Here is a 20,679-nt window from a genome sequence, read left to right on the forward strand (position 1 = left end):
TACAGAACACCAGAACCATTCAGATATGGAGAGACAGAGAGACATAGAGGAGATTTTTGAAAAGTGGAACTTAAGTGACGAAAGTTTAGTAGAGCGTGCTTTGGGTGTATATTGGTTCATAGAAAAAGATGTGCTTGGATTTCAAATGAACATCAATAAACAACCAGCAACTAGGCGTGGCATTTTAAGTATGGTTAGTTCGGTCTATGATCCTCTTGGAATTGTTTCTCCCTTTATTTTGACAGCCAAATCCATATTACAGAACTTGTGTAGAAGGGGGATAAGCTGGGATGAAGAAATTCCTGCTAAGGAGCTTGTGAAATGGAACAGTTGGCTTCAGCAATTGCCCGACTTGGAGAAAATAAACATCTCGAGATGCTACAAGCCAGTGAATTTTAAGAACATTGTTACCTGTCAACTTCATTGTTTTGCTGATGCAAGTGAGATTGGGTATGGATCCGTGTTTTATCTCAGACTGTTAAATGAAGAAGGACACGTTCACTGTGCCTTTGTGTTAGGAAAATCAAGAGTCTCGCCCCTGAAATCTGTGAGTGTACCCAGATTAGAACTGACAGCGGCTACCAGTGCAGTGAAACTTAGTAGAATGATAATGAAAGAACTGGACTACTTTGTTCATCAAGTATTTTACTGGACAGATAGCATGACGGTAATTCGATATATATCCAACAAGAAAACACGTTTCCACACCTTTATAGCAAACCGTTTGGCTATGATTCATGAAGCAACTGAAGTGGAACAGTGGCATTATGTAGACACAAAACAGAATCCAGCTTATCTGGCATCTAGAGGGATGACCATGGAAAAGTTTCTGAAAACTCACCAGTGGTCACAAGGACCTGACTTCTTATGGAATGATGAAGACAAGTGGCCAAAGTGTTATGAAAACTTGAACATTCCAAGTGATGACCCAGAAGTAAGAAAACCTGTGAATGTTTGTACAAATGTGACAATTCAACCAGAAGGAGTTGAATGTTTGATTCACTATTGTTCAGACTGGTTTAAATTAATCAAGATGACTGCCTGGCTGATTGTGGCAAAGGAATATATAAGATCTGCAGTGAAAGCTAAACAAGAAGTGCTCAAAGAGGAGTGGACAAAGGAAAGCCAAAAAGAAAAGAGATTACAACTGACAGTTCAAAAGCGAATTGAAGCAGAAAAGGCTCTGATTTATTATGTGCAGCAGAAACATTTTAGTGAGGAAATTGAAGCCTTGGAAAATATGAATGATTCTGGAAAAAAGAGGAGCATAGGATCCAAATCTTCACTGCGGAAGTTGGACCCATTTTTAGATAATGATGGCCTGTTGAGAGTTGGTGGAAGGTTGGAGCGTGCGGAAATGACATTTGATGCTAAACACCCTATAATCCTTCCAAAAAATTCTCCAGTGTCAAGTCTCATCATAAAGGATGCTCATCAAACCATCGGACACATGGGAAAAAACTCAATCTTAAGTGTTATAAGACAGAAATATTGGATTCTCGGTGCAAGTGTGATGATTAAAAGTTTGGTGTCCAAATGTGTGATATGCAAGAAATATAAAGGTGTTTCTGAAAAGCAAAAGATGGCAAATCTTCCAGAAGAAAGACTTCAGTCAGATGAACCACCCTTTACCAGGCTTGGAATGGATTTCTTTGGACCCTTTGAAGTAAAGCTAGGGAGAAGTACAGTCAAGCGTTATGGAGTGATTTTCACATGTTTAGCTACAAGAGCAATACATCTTGAATTAGCCTTTTCCCTGGACACAGATTCATGTATAAATGCCATTAGAAGATTTATAGCAAGAAGAGGAGTACCGTCTTTCATTCGTTCGGATAATGGCACTAATTTAGTTGGTGCAGCCAAGGAAATGTCAGAGGAAATACAGAGATGGAACTTGCATCAGATACATGAATTTATGCTTCAAAAGAAAATTCAATGGGAATTCAACCCACCAGCTGCTTCACATTTTGGTGGTGTGTGGGAGAGACTCATTAGATCTGTTAGAAAAGTTTTGTATTCTGTGATGTGTGAACAAAATTTTCGCATTAGTGATGAAGGACTTTCTACACTCTTTTGTGAAGTTGAAGCAATTCTAAATGGAAGGCCAATTACAGAAATGTCAGAAGATGTACATGATGTGGATGTACTAACACCAAATCATTTGTTACTTCTGCGACCTGGTGAGAGATTTCCCCCTGGACTTTTCGATAAAAAGGACGATTATGTGAGACGACGATGGCGTCAAATCCAGTACCTGGCTGACATATTTTGGGCAAGGTGGAAAAGTGAATATTTACAGCTTTTATAGAAAAGGCAGAAATGGACAAAACCAACAAGAAATATGAAATTTGGTGATACTGTTCTTGTGATGGCCAACTCTTCGAGGAATACATGGATTATGGGACGTGTGATCGAGACAATGAATGACAGAGATGACGTTGTGCGAGTTGTCAAAGTGAAGACAGGATCATCAATCCTGACGCGTCCAATCAGAAAACTCTGTCTACTTGTTGAGTCTGAGTGATGATAACCCTGCGGCATGGAACAGACAAGTGACTATAGTTCAACTATAAATATCTTTAGTATGAAATAATTTGAAATTATTTTATTGAACATGCATTATTTGTATATATAATTTTTGATTGGCCTTATTTGTAATGAGTTGATAATTGTGTTTTTGTGGAAACTCAATTAAGGGGGCAGTATGTAACGGCCAATCCGGAAATTTCCGGTTTATTCAGCTACGGTTTTTCTTTGTATATCTCGGAAGTCGAATCATGGAAGGCACGATTTTTTTTGTAGCCTATTGTCTTTGACTCTGTAAGAGTATACCAGTGTCTAACAAATTTGGTATGTATATATTTAACCTAAACAATGTCTTGAGTATATTTTGCATAAGTATTTTTTGCTTTATTTTGGAATAACCTTGAATATTGAAATGTAAACATACCCATGTGGGCACAGTGTACAGTACGTAACGAAAGTAATTCTTAATCTTGCTATATTGTATATTTTTATCTTTAAAAGTCTTATTAAACTTCATAATTTAGAGAATAGGAATTATAGTAAACATACATATTTATGTCTTAATTCAAGAAAGATAACTTATGTTTAAAGTATGCATGCATTATATTGTTATTTCATTCTTTATTGTAGTCAATCGCATCAAAATAATAAACGTTGGAATTTGGATGTGAATATGACTTATGGTTATACTGGTATAAATTTGGAAGGCTACAACCAGCAAAGAAAAGTTTGTGAAAAAAGTTTTCACAACTCACCCTAGTGATGAGCGAATTAACACTAGTGTGCTTGACAAACACCCTGTGCCAGCTAATGGATTCCTTAATCCTCCAGAGGTAGATGCATTCATTGAAGACCTCGTCAATGACAAAAGGGCATTTAAATTCCTAAAACTCCTTTGATTTACTATAGTAAAAACTTTGGAACTTTAAGTTACTATAGTGAAAACTTTGGAACTTTGATTTACTATAGTGTAAACTTTGAAACTTTGATTTACTATAGCAAAAACTTTGGAACTTTGATTTACTATAGTGAAAACTTTGAAACTTTGATATACTATAGTAAAAACTTTGGAACTTTGATTTACTATAGTAAAATCTTTTCTTTCAAAAAGGTGGCTCCCATCAGCCACGTACCTCCGATCACTTGACTCTATGCTAATTTAGTGTTTCGGCGGTGTGAAACGATGTAGATTTATATAAATTAAATTTATAATGAAGAAATAATTTTCTTCCCGTGGAATTATGTTTTTGATTCTCATTCTTTACATTTTATGATATTTCAAGTCTAAGATTCATAAAAGCTTTAGAGAACATTTTAAAACCCGACCCCTCCCCTAAAAGAATAATGTACAAGATATGAATTTTAATGTAAAGGTTGTCGCTTGCGCCAATAAAATAGCAATATTTATTTCAATGTATTTAATTTTAATGTTATGCAGATGTAACGTAAGTCTTATTTATGGAGAAAAAATAATATATTATAAAAAAAATTGTGTCATTTAGAATCAAAATATCTGCTCCATCAACTTCAGTCAACATCTTTTTTTTTAAACCATATCCCCCCTCCCCTAAAACGGCTAAATAACCAAAAAGATTTCATAAAAATACATAAGTTGTTAAACTAATAAAAAAAACTTTGAAACTTTGATTAAATATAGGGAAAACTTTGAAACTTTGATTAAGTATAGGGGAAACTTTGAAACTTTGATTGACTATAGCAAAAACTTTGGAACTTTGATTTACTATAGTGAAAACTTTGGAACTTTAATTTACTATAGTAAAAAATTTAGAACTTTGATTTACTATAGTGAAAACTTTGGAACTTTAATTTACTATAGTTAAATATAGTGAACTATAGTTAACTATAGTTTACTATAGTATTTTTTTGTTAGGGATGTTCAGAAAGAAGTATCTATATGCCTAGGCCCTCTTGCTGAGATTTGGGAAGAACTCGATGGAGCCCACGATGGTGATTAATCAGGCAAGTCAATTCAAGAAGTTACAGAGCTTGTTGAAAAAACTATCTTGATGATGGGACAGGTTAATAAAGCCTGTTTTAATGAAAGACGTTTAACTTGGCTAGCTAAGTTGTTTAAAAGTGTTACCAATGCTAAATCTATCATCAGAGATCATAATGAAAATTTTGATAAGGAACAAAAAAATTTTGGATCAGAATTTTAAAAAGTTTTAGATCGCAAAGCCAAGAACAGAAAAAGAGCAAGAGAAATGGTTAAGGAGATGAGACCGGAAAATGGAGCCCGACCCTTTACAGAGGGATACTCAAGCAGCAAAAACAATTCGTCAAAACCTTGGAGGTCGACTACGAGGAGGACCAAATAAGCCAGAACAAATAAAGGGTGACAAGTCAGGTATCAACACAGTCAATCACAAAAAAACCCTTCAAAGCCAGGTATTTATTGCCAAGTAAACATAGATCTAGCAACTTGCTCAACTTCAGACAGATCTTATTGTTTATCAAATCACAAAGGTAAAATCAGATCATTGCAATCTCCAATCACTGCTTTGTCATCTGGGTGTTGTGGAAAGAGTTCAGACTCAGTCCTCATTAGGGGGCAGAATTGCTCATTTTCTGACAAATTGGGAAAAATTACATGAGATCAACTTATACTGTCCACAGGCATAAAACTTGACTTCATAAATCAACCTGTTCAGAATTTGCCCATACCAAATCAAATGATTTTTTCCACAGAGGAGAGGTTGGCATTAAATCAGGAAATCAAAGACATGATGACAAAACAGGCAATGGAGATTGCAGAACTGGACAAAAAAATGGTCAGTTTCTGAGTACTCATTCGCCACCAAAAAGATGGAGGTTTAAGGTCAATTTTCAATCTAAAAAATGCTAAATGATTCCATAGGGTACGAACACTTGAAATCGGAAGGGTTTCAGGTTGTAAAAACAACTCGGACGCAAGGGGACATCATGTGCAAAATAGATCTCAAAGATGCTTATTTCTGTGTCCCAGTAGACCCGAGTCACGGGAAATACCTGAGATTCATTTGGGAGGGAAAATTACTACAATACAAAAGCCATTTTTGTGGTCTACCTAGACGAAATGTTGATACTGAATCAGACAAAAGAGGGCTTGATAAAGGATAGAGACACTTTGATTTGGATGTTACATTTTCTGGGGTGAGTGATAAATGGAAAAAGTTCGTAACAAATCCTGTCCAAGTACTGGATTTTCTGGAATTCCAATTTGATTCGAACAACATGACAGTCTCCCTGCCTCAGCCAAAGTAAACAATCTAATCAAAGAATGTCAAAACGTTTTACAGTCGAACCAGGTTGAAATTCTGGCAAGAACTGGCAAGTTTGGTTGGGTCCTTAAACGCAACAGTAGAGGCAGTAATACCTGCAGCTTTGTACATGAGGAAACTCCAATTGTAAATGCATCAAACAAACTATTTACTAAGATCTCAGAATTATCTGAATATTGTATATTTGCCCAGTCATTGCAAACCAGAAATTCAATGGTGGGTCCAACAACTAAGGGATTGGAATGGGAAACAAATTCTAAGTGTGAGCCCCCAGTTGACAATAGAAACAGATGCATCAAAAGAGGGGTGTGGTTCCACTCCCCATCACTCAAGGTAAGAACGGGGGGGGGGGGCGCTTGGAACTAAGAAGAGCAGAACATGCACATAAATAGCTTAGAAATGAAAGCGACAATTACAGCAATCAAATCCTTGACCAAAACAAGGGAAAATATTCATGTACATCTAAAGATGGACAATGTAACAGCGGTCTCTAACGTGAACAAAAGGGGGCACCAAATCCCATATTCTCTATACAATCGCGAAAGAAATATGGGAATACTGCATGTTGAAAACGATCATTCTTACAGCGGAATATCTTCCAGGTTGCCAGAACAGCATAGCCGACTGGGAGAACAGGAATATTTAGGAGGTAAGCATAAACAGCTGGAGACTGAATCCAACTATATTCAGTCAAAGAAACAAAATACTGTGTCCTGTCAAGATTGATCTGTTTCCAGATTGTTGGAATGCTCAGGTTCCTCAGTATATCTGTTGGAAAAACGACACCTTAACTTTCTCGGCGGATTCTTATCTGACAAGCTGGGAAAATGAGAAGAAAACATATGCTTTGCTTCCTTTCTGCATGATCCCCAAGTGTCTATCCAAACTCCAGAGGAAGGGGGGACATCTAGTTATGATAACTCCTGCATGACCGACGCAATCATTTTACCCACTGCTATTACAGATGGCAGTTGCTGCCACCACAGAAAAAATCTATTAATGTCAAGAAATGGGGGGGGGGGGTCATCCAATGATCCTAAATGGTACTCTAAAGTTAGTGGCCGGGAAAATTTCTTGAAATCCGAAGAAATTTGGAGTTTCAAAACAAACTTCAGTGTTACTCATCGCAGCCTGGAGACAGGGTGACCCATCAGATTTTGGAGTAAGGCAAACTTTCAAGACCAAAGATCTTCTAGGTCATTGCGTGTCACAACATAGCAATACGGCGGGCCTTTCGTGTAATAAATGCAGTTCTATTCGGAATATGCGTCTCAAATGTAAATATAAGTAGTAAACAACATTAATAAAAAGTTAACTTGAAAATGAACTTGGTTTGTACGTGATCAAATCTACTGAGAAGCCCTTCGGGCTTCACAGGATTTGATCACGTGACCAACCAAGTTCATTTCCCATTGTACTTTTTAACATTGTTGTTTATTATTTAAATGAAGCAATGAAATATTTCCATGTCTCTAATTTAAAAGGATTTAGTTTTGCTGTAAGAGCCACCACCAGAAATGTAGGTATTTTTTGCGTTCAATATTGTCATATCCTGGTTAATTCAGCCTAATTCCAAAAAAATTAATTTTCTCATGAAATTTTTGCAATAAAATAGCATAAAATTGTGTCACAAATTCATATTTTAATCACAGAATACATGTTCCAAAAGCTCCATTTTGATAATATTCGGTCCGTAGCTATATCGATAGAACTTCTTCAAGTACAAGTGCGTCCAGTGCATGGTGAACTCATCTTAATTGTGCTATCTTATTTAAATAAAGAATATATTATTATGAATTGATTGTTAAAAATAATTTTGAATTAAACATTTTTAAATTCACTAGAAATTTCGTTTAGAGATCGTGTATCGCTTTTTTTCTTTTAAAAGGATTTAGGCAACCAAAGTATGATCAATTGAATCTCTCTTCAGGTCATTTTTGTCATATATTTTCATTTATATTAATTCTACTTCATTTTTAAGTTGATTTTTTTATATTCAAACGAGACCTTAATAAAAATGTCAAAGCGATATGTTTAAATTTAAAACAGTGTCTTAATCAACAGCATAAGTCCTTACGTTAATTTCATTAATGGGTGTTTTTACATTATTTCAGACTTAAAAGGATTGCTAGAGACTATAATAGAATTACATGTATAACTCTATGAGGAGTTTTCTTAAAGGGGGTTAAAATATTGGAGTCCATACAATTTAAGCATATCTTAATTCTTAAGGTTTATGAAAATTCATATCACAATGAAATGATGATTTATCCTTAAATATACATCGTTATTTCATGTAAGACAAAATGATATATGTATTTAGATACATACTAGACGTATATCATAAGCCAAAATGAAGTTAAAGAGATGTTTTTTCCAGACTCAATCCTTGCATTTTGCAGATTTAATCAGATATAACTTGACTGTATATTAAGTAAGAAACAATAAACGAAGTCGCCCGCTGGAAGAAAAGAGAAAAGTTTGTTATATTGTCGCTCTGGACAATCAAAGAAAGATAACTATGCAGTGTACCGCTGTCGGCATTTGGTTAACAGTATCCCCGCTACCATTTCAGTAAATGTACACGGTGCAAACTGGATGAAGTTCAACATCCTTTTCATTTAAAAAAAAAAAAACCCTGGAATATAACCCATCCATAAATCACTGATTGACCGTCGATATGAAGATATGAAGATCGAATATGTCATAAAGGTATTAACTCTTTCATTAATAAAGCTTTTTAAAAAGACATTGGAATGGTTTGAAATAGAAATCTACTGCACCAGCAATAGATGTATTTAGAGCTCATTCGGCCATGAACTTTTTTTCAACATGCAGCACAAAAATAAAAAGTATTTCTTTTAAAGGAAGTGATCGAGAAGTGTTATCTTGTGGCTTACGACGACGATATAGCACAGAATGTGCAGAACCGTCAATTACCTTATAAACGAATAAACTAATGTACGAGTGATATAGACTAACTCAAAACACCAATGGACGAATAAACTTTTCTCTAAAGAGAAAGAGGGCATTCCCGTTCCAGAAGTTCATTGCCTCACACGAAATCATCTGTGATCGACCGAATTCGATCTCAAATACCACACTCTTTTCGTACCACCCAATATTACAGAGAAAAAAAAACGCTTTACCTTTTGTCCTTACTGTGAACGGAAAAATTAATTTTATCAATGAATTAAAGCACGTTTCCTTAAGGTGTACCTGTAAAGAAAATTAATGTTGTTCTTCGTGTAAGCATGAATAAATCCGGCTATGCCAACTGGTTCTTGCAAGTATTTCATGAATTGGTCAAAGACAATGATTGTATGCATAACGGTTTTCGAATGGCCAGGTTAAAGACAAATAATGATCGTTTTTAAGAATAAGTTAGTAATATTTCGACATAATAAATTACCAACGGTCATTATACAACATACAAATGTTTGTAAAAACATAATCATCCTTCTTACATGTAAAATATGCATATCCTACGTAAAGGAAAATAATCCTCGAGGAATAATACCCCCTTTCAGATTCTTTTAAAGAAGGATTTACACTTTGAGTGTAACTAAAAGATCTAAATTGAATATATATTTTGTTATTGATGATGTAAAGGTAGTAAGGCTTATGGAAAATTTTCTTCTTCTTTAAAGTTACCTTATGATTTTAAGTGTACATTTCTCGCTCTCTGACAGAATCTGCAACAACAACTTACTTATATTTCTTCGGCGTATAACAAAAAAAATTGCCTAAAAACCTACAATCTATTCAATGGTTAGGAAGAGGATGAAATGACCAAAAAATCAAAGAATAAAATAATTTCTTTTTAATTGTATAAACAGGGCTCATAAATCTCTAACACGCTTTAAACTGCATTATTTGTAAATTCAAAGGTCCACCCCACCCCCACCTCCAAGAATAAGTCTTTGACTAGTGATGCTTTCATATACATAAAAGGGGAGCACAATACCAATCACTGATATGGCGAAAAATAGATTTTGGGGGCCAATATTACCAAGACCAGCTGAGATAGGCTAGACGTTGGAAAATTGATGCTTGCTGTATTGCCTAGACTCTTAATATTTAAGAGTTGCCTAGATTTGATAACTTGTTACTGCACCACCAGGTCTAGAATAGTAGCGTTTGGATGAAAACAGCCGTGTATGTAAAATGTAATTTAAAGAATAATTAATGAAGAAAAAATGATAAACAGGAAAATTATATTATTATATTTCTTCCCTAGGGAATAACATGTAATATGAGTCGTTTCATGTACTAATTATTTTAATTGAGCTGGAAATTACATCTTTCTTCCCCGTTAAGGCATACTTTTGCAGGATAATTCTTCTCACAAAAGCTGAATATTTTTTTTACAGAATCAATGTACTTTGGTGTATTGTTTCGAAATATATATCCTTTAGTTCCTGATGCATTAGTTAATCAAAATTTTTGTTTCTTTTCTTTTTTTTTTCATTTTTAACATGTCAATCTCATCTGAAATCGCCAACTTATTCTACATAATACGACATCGACTTAGATTGTGTTTTGTCAAGAAAAAAATACATGAAATGATCAAATTTGATTTAGTTAGAAAAATAATCTCAAATTATCATAATTAGAAGTGATGCACTAACTATTTGTTCTCACATATTCTAAATGACAAATTCTCAATCTGTATTTATAAGTCAGTGATAGTTGTGAACAAACAATGCACACACTTGCAGCACAAATTCTCTTTATTGCTTTAACAACCTAGGATTTATGGGTCCACAGATAGAGCGCTAGGTTTAGTTCGGGGGGAATTCAGCAATACAATACGCAAGGTCTTGACCTTTCAGCGATTCTTGAGCTCTTTTGGAATGTCATTAATTTTATGTAAGCAGAAAACAGCCATCCTCGCTACGTTCAGGCTTCAAACTTTGACGTTGTGGGGATGCAACACAGCATCAAATTCCCGTAAACAAAATTGAACAGTTATGAATCATTTGCTTTACAAATGCGAATTATAGGCTGTGGGCACTTAATGTGTTTTTTACGTTTGTCAATTTGACATTTATCTACTTTTTTTTTTTATTTTTCATTTCCCCCACACTTGTTTTAATGTTGAAACAAGATCAGGTCTATAGAATTACTAAGTGATGCTTTATAACACGTGCGCTTTATGGAATGATTCATGGGTTCAGGCCCTTACCATGTACATCTATAAAATCCGTATTTCAGTTTCAGGTTTTTTTTATTTAGTAATTTCGTTTTTTATTTTAATAATTTCGTTTTCTTTATTTAATAATATTGTTTTTCTTTATTCAATAATTTCGTTTTCTTTCTTTAATAATTTCGTTTTCCTTATTTAATAACTTCGTTTTCTTTATTTAATTTCGTTTTTTATTTTATAATTTAGCTTTTTATTTAATAATTTCGTTTTCTTTATATAATAATTTCGTTTTTTGTTTCTTTTTTTTTTTTTTTTTTTTGGTTTGCACTATTGGGCTTCCGTACGCAACACTTTTACAAGCACATAGTGTATTTCATCGTTAATGAAATCTTGACAGTGGAGGTGGGATTTGCAGAAGAAGTCAGGAAAATAAAAAAGTTTTAATATTGAAAGCAATCAAAACAAAGCCTGTCATGTACAAGGTTTTTTGCTTCAGCGACCATGTTAATCATATCGCTGTTTTTCTTCAGTTTGATTCACAGGTGATGCCTTTATGAACTTTCCTTAGTACATTGCTTAGACAATGTTGGAAAATCCTGGCCTTTGAAGGAGCTTTTTTATCATTATGCGTTATTCAAGAAGGAGTTGTTATCATGAATTTTCTTCAATGATATTTGTTATATTGTAGGTAAGATTAAAACCGTATTTCTTAATTTGAATAAACTATTTATTGGTAAATGCATAACTGTATTGGGTTCTAATGTATTATAGGAATGCAATAAAAAGAAATCTCCGATACAGCAAAAAATGTTCTCTGAATATTACTTATTTGCTTAGGTGTTGTTAGAAAGGGCCGGGAGACGTCATTAACACTATTTCTCTGTACATTTGTTTAGAATTTTTCACTGTTCAGAGCATGCTGGCTTTTTTTCACACGGTATTTATGAAGTTGACAGGAAAGCATTATAACTAATTGAAGTTTGATCCAAATTTTGTTCCGTTTTTAAGGAAGCAATATTAAGTCGTTTGCCTGTTTGATTGATACCAACCTAGTAACGTTTCAGTGATTTATTTTCCCTTTGTGATAAATACAAACAAGAAGTAATCCTAATTGTTCACAAAAATGCACTAATTCTCTAAAGAAATTATTTCTTAATCTTACTATAATAATTATGTATTTATTTCGAAATTCAGTTTCAGTATTTCATATCATTTTTATGTTTTTCCATATCTTCCCTCATCAATTCAAAATAAAATGGGTTTTTTTCTTTAAAGATTAATCTTGTGCACATTGTCTTTGTAACAAGAAACATAAATAACAGAGATTCACAACTCTTTCATCAACAGGTAAATTTCCTAAAATATGTGACGGACCCAACATTACTTTAAAACTTCTCTTTATTGTTTTTTACATTTCAATCTAAAGTTAAAGATATATTTATGCCATTATACAATGTTCATGGCTGAAAGATTTCCAAGCTTTAAAAACTATGCAATTATTGGGAAATGGATGCAAATTAGGCAATAGCAATTGTGAAAACATACAAATCTACGAAAACTGGGAGAAAGGAGTGATCACCTACTGCTTCGTAAAACTCCACCTTTGTTATCGTATTAAATAATAAAGATATGTGATACATGATTTTAAATTTAATTAATACAGCAGGCTCGTTCTGTGTGACATACTCTATTACTTGTAATTGCCGAATTTTTAGCTAAGGTCAAGATCTAGTAAATGAAAGGTGCCTACAGATTTTTCAGATTTGAGAAACAAGTTCTTCTAATGATTCTTTACGAATATACATTGGTCAAATAAGGTATATCGGGACATACGTATTAGGTAGACTCAACGAAAAAAACATATTTTAAAGTGGCATTTTTCAATGAAAAATGAAGGAAATCAGGTATAAATTTTGGAGGTTTTTTTTTCAACTCAGAGAAAGGAAATGTATTAAGATTGCCTACAGTCTCCCAGAAAACGGTTTTATATCTTTTGACCTCTGTTTAAAATATTAAATTTTGAAATATGTATCAAGGTTATTTTAACATGATTTCGAATTTAATTTCATGAAAATGCTTCATTTTCTTTATAATTCTATTTCGATTTAGAGTAAGAATTACATGACTCTAATAAGGATAATGACAAGTATTGGTACATGCCATTTTGTAACTTTTTTATGAACAGATAATTCAAATAAATATTTACATAAAAGAATGTTGTGAATTCTACGTCCGGTTATTTATTTAAAAAATTGAAATATCATTGAAATTAAATCATTTAAACAGTTTTAAAGTATAAAGTGACCATCACTCCGAGAAATTCCATGAAAATTATCAACAGTAGAGGGGCATACATAATATGATATCGTTTATAATGAAAAAGGTGAGGATAACAAACAGTTAGCGATCTAAAAGAAAACAACAAATAATACATAACTTTGATCAGGGCAGAAAAGACGGACTACCGGAAATTCCAAAGCTGGGATCAGGAGGAGTTGATTTAAATTATATTTTGTTCAAATCAATGATTTGATGTCTATGATCCTTCTCTCATGAGGAGTTAGCATCCCCTGTCGACCGGTCACATCCACTGTGAGCTCTATTTATAGCTCAGGTAGACAGAATATTTTGTAGTCAAATTTAGTATAAAAACAAAGGCTTTGCAATTAGTGTGTAGAATGTCAGTCAAAATACAACCCTGTGATAGGTTATATTTGTTAACAAGTTTATCATAACGATAATAGAATTAACGAAATTATGATTTTCATTATGTTTTTTTTTTTCAATTTCCTGTAACATCAACTTATCTGTCAAAGGCTTCCTCGATTTAGAAATTGATCATGCTCGGAGCATGCTCTTGAGTATTGAATAAGAGAGAAATTTATAATATATGCAGTTGATCGAGGAATATCACTATATGAATAAGGAAAGTTGACGATGGAAAATCTGAAGTCATCTCGTTTGTCATACAATTTAGTTCTTAGTTGGTCCATATCATCTATATTCAGTAAAACATACAAATATGAAACAGTTGCAGCAGACGTCGTGGTGTCTTTCATTTCGAGTTCACTGGGATATATCGAGTCGATATAGGAATTATTGATAACTATTGATAACTTAAAAAACGTCGTCGTCGATATTTCTGAATGTTGAGTTGAAGGCCACAACAAATGGATATAATGGAGCTGTGGGGAAAAAAAGAACCAAAAAGAGGTCGTATTCCTTATCTAAAAGCAATCTCACTAATGTTCTACAGTTTTTTCTTATATTTGACTGAATATTTATTCATTCATCAATTTGTCATAACTATTTTTTCATTCATTAATTTGTCAGAGTGAATTTATGAAAGTAATTGTCTCTGGTTTTCAACAATTTTATGCAAAGAAGTAATGCAAATTTTTTGTCAATCAAATAAAATTTGATGCTATTATATGGTCTTTCTAATTTATTCAAATTGAAATAATAATAATAATAATAATAACTTTCCGTAATCTAAATTTATTGCAATGTATCAATAATGTTGGATAATATTATAAGTCCACTACTTAAAATGTGTTTTAATTGTAAGTTTTAATATGTGTTTAATTAGATTTAGACATCCATGTACAAGACTAGTAAACAAAAAAGTCTAAAATCACAATTTTAGATCCTTTTAGAAAAGCTGAACATTTTTTTTTTTTTTTTTTTTTTTTTTTTTTTTTTTTTTTTTTTTTGCCAGAATACATTTTTTTTTTTTTTTTTTTTTTTGCAGAAAAAAAAACAATTGTGAAGGTTTTTAAAGATACATGTATATAATTATAATGTTACTATATGCTAAGTGAGAGATAAGTACATGTAACATACCAATGATGTCTGAAAGGTTCCTGAACAATCACTGAAAGATACTTAAATGGTCACTGAAAGGTGACTGAAAGAGCGCAGACAGGACACAGAAAGATCACTAAATGATAACTGAATTGTGTCTACTGAATGGAAATTTCAATGTGGCTGAATTATGAATGAAAGAAACTGAAGGGTCACTGAAATTTATTCGCCATTCAATGACTGAATGGTCATTGAAAAGTTACAGAATGCTAACAATCAATTTTTAAAGAAAAGTCTATTTTATTCTGGTGACGTTTTCACGGGGTAAAAGTAAAAATGAAATTAATTGCAATATTGGGTGTTATCCAATAATATTCGAGTTTATCGTGTGAAAGTCTACTTTTTCAAGTGCCCTGTTAAAGTTTACAACACTTTCCCTGTGAGTATTTCCACTCGCACTCAAGAATTTAAAACCATCGAACAGAACAGATGGGTTTCATTTTATTAAAACAATTGAAAGAAAATGGATAATGTCTAGAAAAATCTGAATGTTTAGTGAGGGAGTTGTTGCCAAGAATAGTCTTAGAATTGTTAAATATCGTTGTTTTAGGTAAGAATTACTTGTTGTTTTGTTTTGTTTTGTTTTTTTTTTTTTTTTTTTTTTTTTTTTTTTTTTTTTTTTTTACTTTTTTTCTAGACATTTCAACATTTCAATAATTAAAAGATACATCCAATATATCGGTACATCTAAAAAGTTTTTTTTTCACGTCTCAAAATTTTTTGATATGACAAAGTTTACATACTATTAAAATCATATATTAAAAAATCTTTGCTAGAAAATTAATATTTTTGATGTTTCAGCGATTCAAAGTTTGAATTTCTCAATATGCATATTTTGATCGCCGATGTTACGCGCCATTGCTCTGACGTCATAGGTGTCAATCCTGGTCAAGCGAAGTACTTATTGTGTATACAAAAGGGCTCATTTGTTGTGTCTATTAAACCTGTTAGAAAATAATTAAGTGATAATTGAATAATTGACAGCTTGTAAGGTATAATTTATGGCTTAATGGTGCACAAATGTGCACAAGAAAGGTTTTAGAAAGAATTTTTTCCCACATTTCCTGGACTTGGTCGAGAGATGAAAGGGGGACCTTTCTCTGCAAATGCGATGGCGTTTATCTCCATTCAGAACAATCGTTTTTGCCCGATCGATCACGATTTTTTTTTCTGTCCTATAAAATATTTTAAGGAAAGATACTTTTTAAAAAAAATTAGAAATGTCAAACACGCATTTTTAAAAAGTCGCACAGAATATAGTAGGAATGTTGTGAACTTCGTAATGGCCTACGGCGCCATTGAAGAAGTGTCATTTCTAGTACATGATATTCACTGCTAGAACAGATAGAAGATATACAGGATTTATTTATATATAATTAATTAAAATAATAATGAAGGGGAATTTAAAATTCCCATAATTATAAATGTTTACGGAGTTAAACTTTAGTAATTCGTTCTATTTAGTTGAAATCCCGAGTTGTCAACGGCTTCGTCTTCGGTGACCTATCTATTTGTCGGCATATTTTCTGGTTATTCCTCTCTGCTAGACGTTCATACATAAAAGATTGACCTTCCATAACCAAAGGAATATAGTCGATGTCAAAATTTTTACCGGCAATATTGTATATTCTATTTATTTAGCGTAAAAATCTATTCAATATATTTTTTCTTACGATAAGCTTTACGAGTTCTATTGACCATTGACACCTATGACGTATCAGTATCAGTTCCACGTGACCCATATCTAATTAGTGGAGATTTTTACTTCGAGGACCCTATATTACGGGCATTTTATCGTCTAATTACGACCGTTTTCAACATTATTTCATAATTAAACGATAATTATATGTTTCAAGAGTATAATAGTGTTTCATTCTTAAGAAATTTAGATACGTGATAAAAACCCTTTAAAATTAAAAATCAGACAGTAAGCCAAAGAAAGTTAAAAATAAAAATGTTAAAATAAGAAAGTTAGAATAATTAACCGTTGTGAAATTCTTCAAGCATATTAAAAACGAAAGGGGGAACTTCGAACTTTCACATGTTGAACATACACAGAAGTCTTGCACAAACTATCAACCAAACGTGCCACCGCAAAACAATATTTCAACAATTTAAAGGACGTCCGTTTGATTCCAAAGGAGGGGGAGTGGGTCTGGCAAATGTGAAATTAGGTGCACAGCAATTATTGTACTTCTTTTCTAATATGTATCTTACGATATTTATATTATATGCCTTTAATTTAAAACAAGGAGCGAAGACCATTTAACATATGGCCTATAAGGAATGATAACCATTCAATATAAGGAGCCGACCCTTTATTAACACACCATGTAATATGAATACGATACCTTAAGACAGTTATGTTGTTCCATATACACTGCTATATTGAGTAAAGAGGTTATGAATAGTTCAGCTTCTATCTGAAACAGAGTGCCATTGACAGTAAGGCTCATCTCGGTCATCCTTATTTTAAAGTGTATATTATCTATATCATCTTAAATATTTAACAATCACAGCACAATCTGATGGCAGAAGACATACAATCTATTTTATAACTTAATTGTTTTCATGTGGAAATTCACATTAATCTGTTTAAAATATTGTTCCTCTATGGTGACCTCGGCTTTTTATGTATATTCCCATGTTTGTTTGTTTGTATGTTGTTTAACACCCCATTCGAGAATATTTCACTTATATAAAGACGTCACCATATGCCTGTGAAGAGCTTTAAATTTAAACCTATACTCGGCATTCAGGGCCAGTGAGCAGCGAGATATCTTTATCGTGCCAAAGCCTACCGTGTCACGGGACCTCGGTTTCTAAGATCTCATTTGAAAGATCCGTGAGATTCGAACCCGCGACGTAAGGATCAACTCCTTACTCCACGACTCTAAAGCAGACGCTCTAACCACTGCGCCATGCGGGCGACAGTCTCTCTATGTGATCCATACATTAAATCAGCAGAGCAATACCAGTCTGTGTTTCCATTACCTTTTCATCCATTTTTTTTTTTTTTTGGTTTGACTCTTCATAGTTTAAATTATGTAAATATTATACTTCTGTTTTAAAACAATAAAGTACATTATTACCTATATTATAAATACTCAAATTTGATTGGATGGAGGAAACAATTTAACTCAGTAAAGATCACAGATTATAATATTAACCACCTAAATCCTCTCGCAAAATCAGAGAATTGTGACAATAATGTCATTATTTATTTATATAAAAATATGTTAATAAAATTCTCCTTAAACTAAAGTTATGTGCATTGTTCACAGCTCATTATTATGAATAAGCCATGTCTGTTTATGAGTTATAAAGAATAGATAAAAAATAATAATAAAATGTATCGTTTTCTTTTACTCCGTTCAATTATTTCGTTTTATCTAAATAGTCACACTAAGTTTTAGATTTCAATTTGCAGTAATAATAATTATTGCAGGCAGTAGCATAAATCATGGAGTCCTAGTACAGTTTGCCAGTGCATATTCTATGAAAGTGTAAATGACTGCAATTCTGGGGAGGAGGTACTCCCTGTAATTCGGAGTTAGATATCCTGGTTTATTTCTATATTATGGGTTAAAAAATTTATTACAGAAACAAGTGCCTGTGGAAGCAAGATATGGGTCCTATGCATGGTGAACTCGATCACCATAAGTATTCGACAAAGGTTCATGGTGAATTCAACTTAAGTGTTTCGATAGAGATTCATATCAAAGCAGCTGGGACAAAAACATTCCTGAATTCCATTTGAAGGGGTCATTTCTGTAATCAAGAGGACTGATTTTTATGCGATAAATATAAAATACATGGTTACTGTCTTGAAATATAAGCGATATTTGGGTGAGGGTAAGAAAACGTGATAGAGGGCGAGGCTTGCCTTTTTTTCGATAAATTTATTATTTTTCATGCATGCGCCAGTGGCGGCCAAACTTTCAAGTAAATTACTTAGGGATATTAAGTTTATTGTCGATCTGACGTCCAGTTTCAGGTTTAGAAAAATATTCTATCGCTGTTGCATGTGCTTGATGGGAGGAGGTAAGTAATTATGTTGATAAATACTTAAGACCATGTTTTTCTTTTAAATTTAAACATAACTTTTTGTGAAAACTGTAAAATGAAGCAAACGGCATAAAACTTATTTTATGTTTAAAACTTAAAGTTTCAAAAGGATTGTATGAGCAGTAACTAAGAAACACAAAAATAAAGAATTTTCACTTTTCTCCTGTTTCCATTGCAACGATGGGAAATCTTAAAATGTTTAATTCTGACTGCAAAACTAGTGTTTATCATTTCTTTTAATTTTCATGAAGATTGTCCGAGGTGTCAGTAAAAAGGACTCCTGGACAAAATTCTTCACTTTTCTTATATTTCCAGGGAAACAGTACATGTATCCATTTTGCAACTAAATATGTTCACTGCACAGCTACAGCTAGTGACCATCTTTTCAGGAAAGTTTCATTAATATTGTCCCAGCCATCTGAGAGAACTCCAGCGAACAATGCATAAGGCGAACAATAGCAACATATCGCCCAGACTTTGTTCGGGGTGACATATAATTATAATAATACATATTAATGACATAAAAACGATTTGTAGACGTTGATATAAACACCTTTGCTTGCGAATCCCAATCCCAATCGAAAAAAATTAAAACCTGATAAATTATGTTTTCTTAACTGGGGTTTGAACCTTGATTGTTGTCATAACTGAAACCAAAGCTTTGAAAAAGGACAAATATTATGTGCAAGCAATTTATTTCCTTGCTCAAAAACAAAATGCAAATACATGTAAACCTGCACGCAAATTCGCACACATTCAACACGCATACACATAAAAAAATAAAAAAAAAAATTAATAGTAATAGTATAAATAGACATACTGAATATAATCAAAATACCCGACCCAGCAAAATGTTTAAGTTTTTCTGCCTTATGCAAACAATCTGTAGACGTTTGTTTCAATGCAACAATTCGAAATATGAAACGCAAAATGGCGTTCCTAAATATATGTTGACCCAAAAAATTTACCTTACTTATCATACACCGACATATTCTTCGGTTGCGACAGTGACTACAATTCAAAAGTCTCTATAGTAGACGCATTAGTATGTAGCATGTCCCTCACAGCTGACCAAATACATGTACCTTAGTACGCCACAATGTACACGTGCTAACTGCATGCACACAGCTGGTCACAAATAATAACAAATGAATTAAAAGCCGGAGTTCCGATCGCTGGTAATAAATGCATTCAAACGGAATACCTCTCAGACACACACATTAACCATTCATGCCCTGTGCACGGAGCTATCTTTCTTGACCATACAGGTCCATTTTTTTTCACAAGAGGAAACACCCTCTCATTTCTACGGCCTGGTAATTACTAACTGTAAAAACAACAGTTTGTCAGACGTGGTGCTTATATGGATATACGGCGAGAACATACTATTATACACCATTATAAACACAATAAAAAAAAAACAAATTGTAACAATTGTTACAAGACTATCATATACATGTATTAACTTACAATTGATAGATTTTACTTACATTTTATGAGTAAAATGTAACAGTTGATAGTACTTGTAGATGTTAATTTCAGGAAAAGGTCATGATTTACGATTTATAAGGAATTACAAAATAAAATCATTTTATGTTATATTTAATTTTTTAAAAGTAGGAATATAAGCATAAATATCACATCATTTCCTTGTTTAAACGACTTGATCCTATCAATGACTCCTTCTGACCTCGTCCATTATTGCCTCTGTCTTTTCATTACCACATCAAGGATAATTGTTTGAATTTTTTGCAGATTTCTTGATATTTGTTTCTTATGATGATGATTCAA

At 32.9% G+C, this 20,679-nt stretch overlaps 2 protein-coding genes across 2 annotated transcripts in view; both read left to right on the top strand.

Moving 5' to 3' along the window:
* Positions 1-20,679, top strand: part of LOC133195947 (potential E3 ubiquitin-protein ligase ariadne-2-like) — a 191,660-nt gene that overhangs the window by 85,723 nt on the left and 85,258 nt on the right. The gene's annotated exons all lie outside the window — the stretch shown is intronic.
* Positions 26-2,308, top strand: LOC133195328 (uncharacterized). The gene has a single exon (XM_061331175.1). It carries the CDS (start codon positions 26-28, stop codon positions 2,306-2,308), a length of 2,283 nt encoding a protein of 760 aa, XP_061187159.1.

Source organism: Saccostrea echinata, unplaced genomic scaffold, assembly GCF_033153115.1.
Source record: "Saccostrea echinata isolate AGI-Se365-2 ecotype Australia unplaced genomic scaffold, CSIRO_AGI_Sech_v1 ptg000029l, whole genome shotgun sequence".
NCBI lineage: Eukaryota > Metazoa > Mollusca > Bivalvia > Ostreida > Ostreidae > Saccostrea > Saccostrea echinata.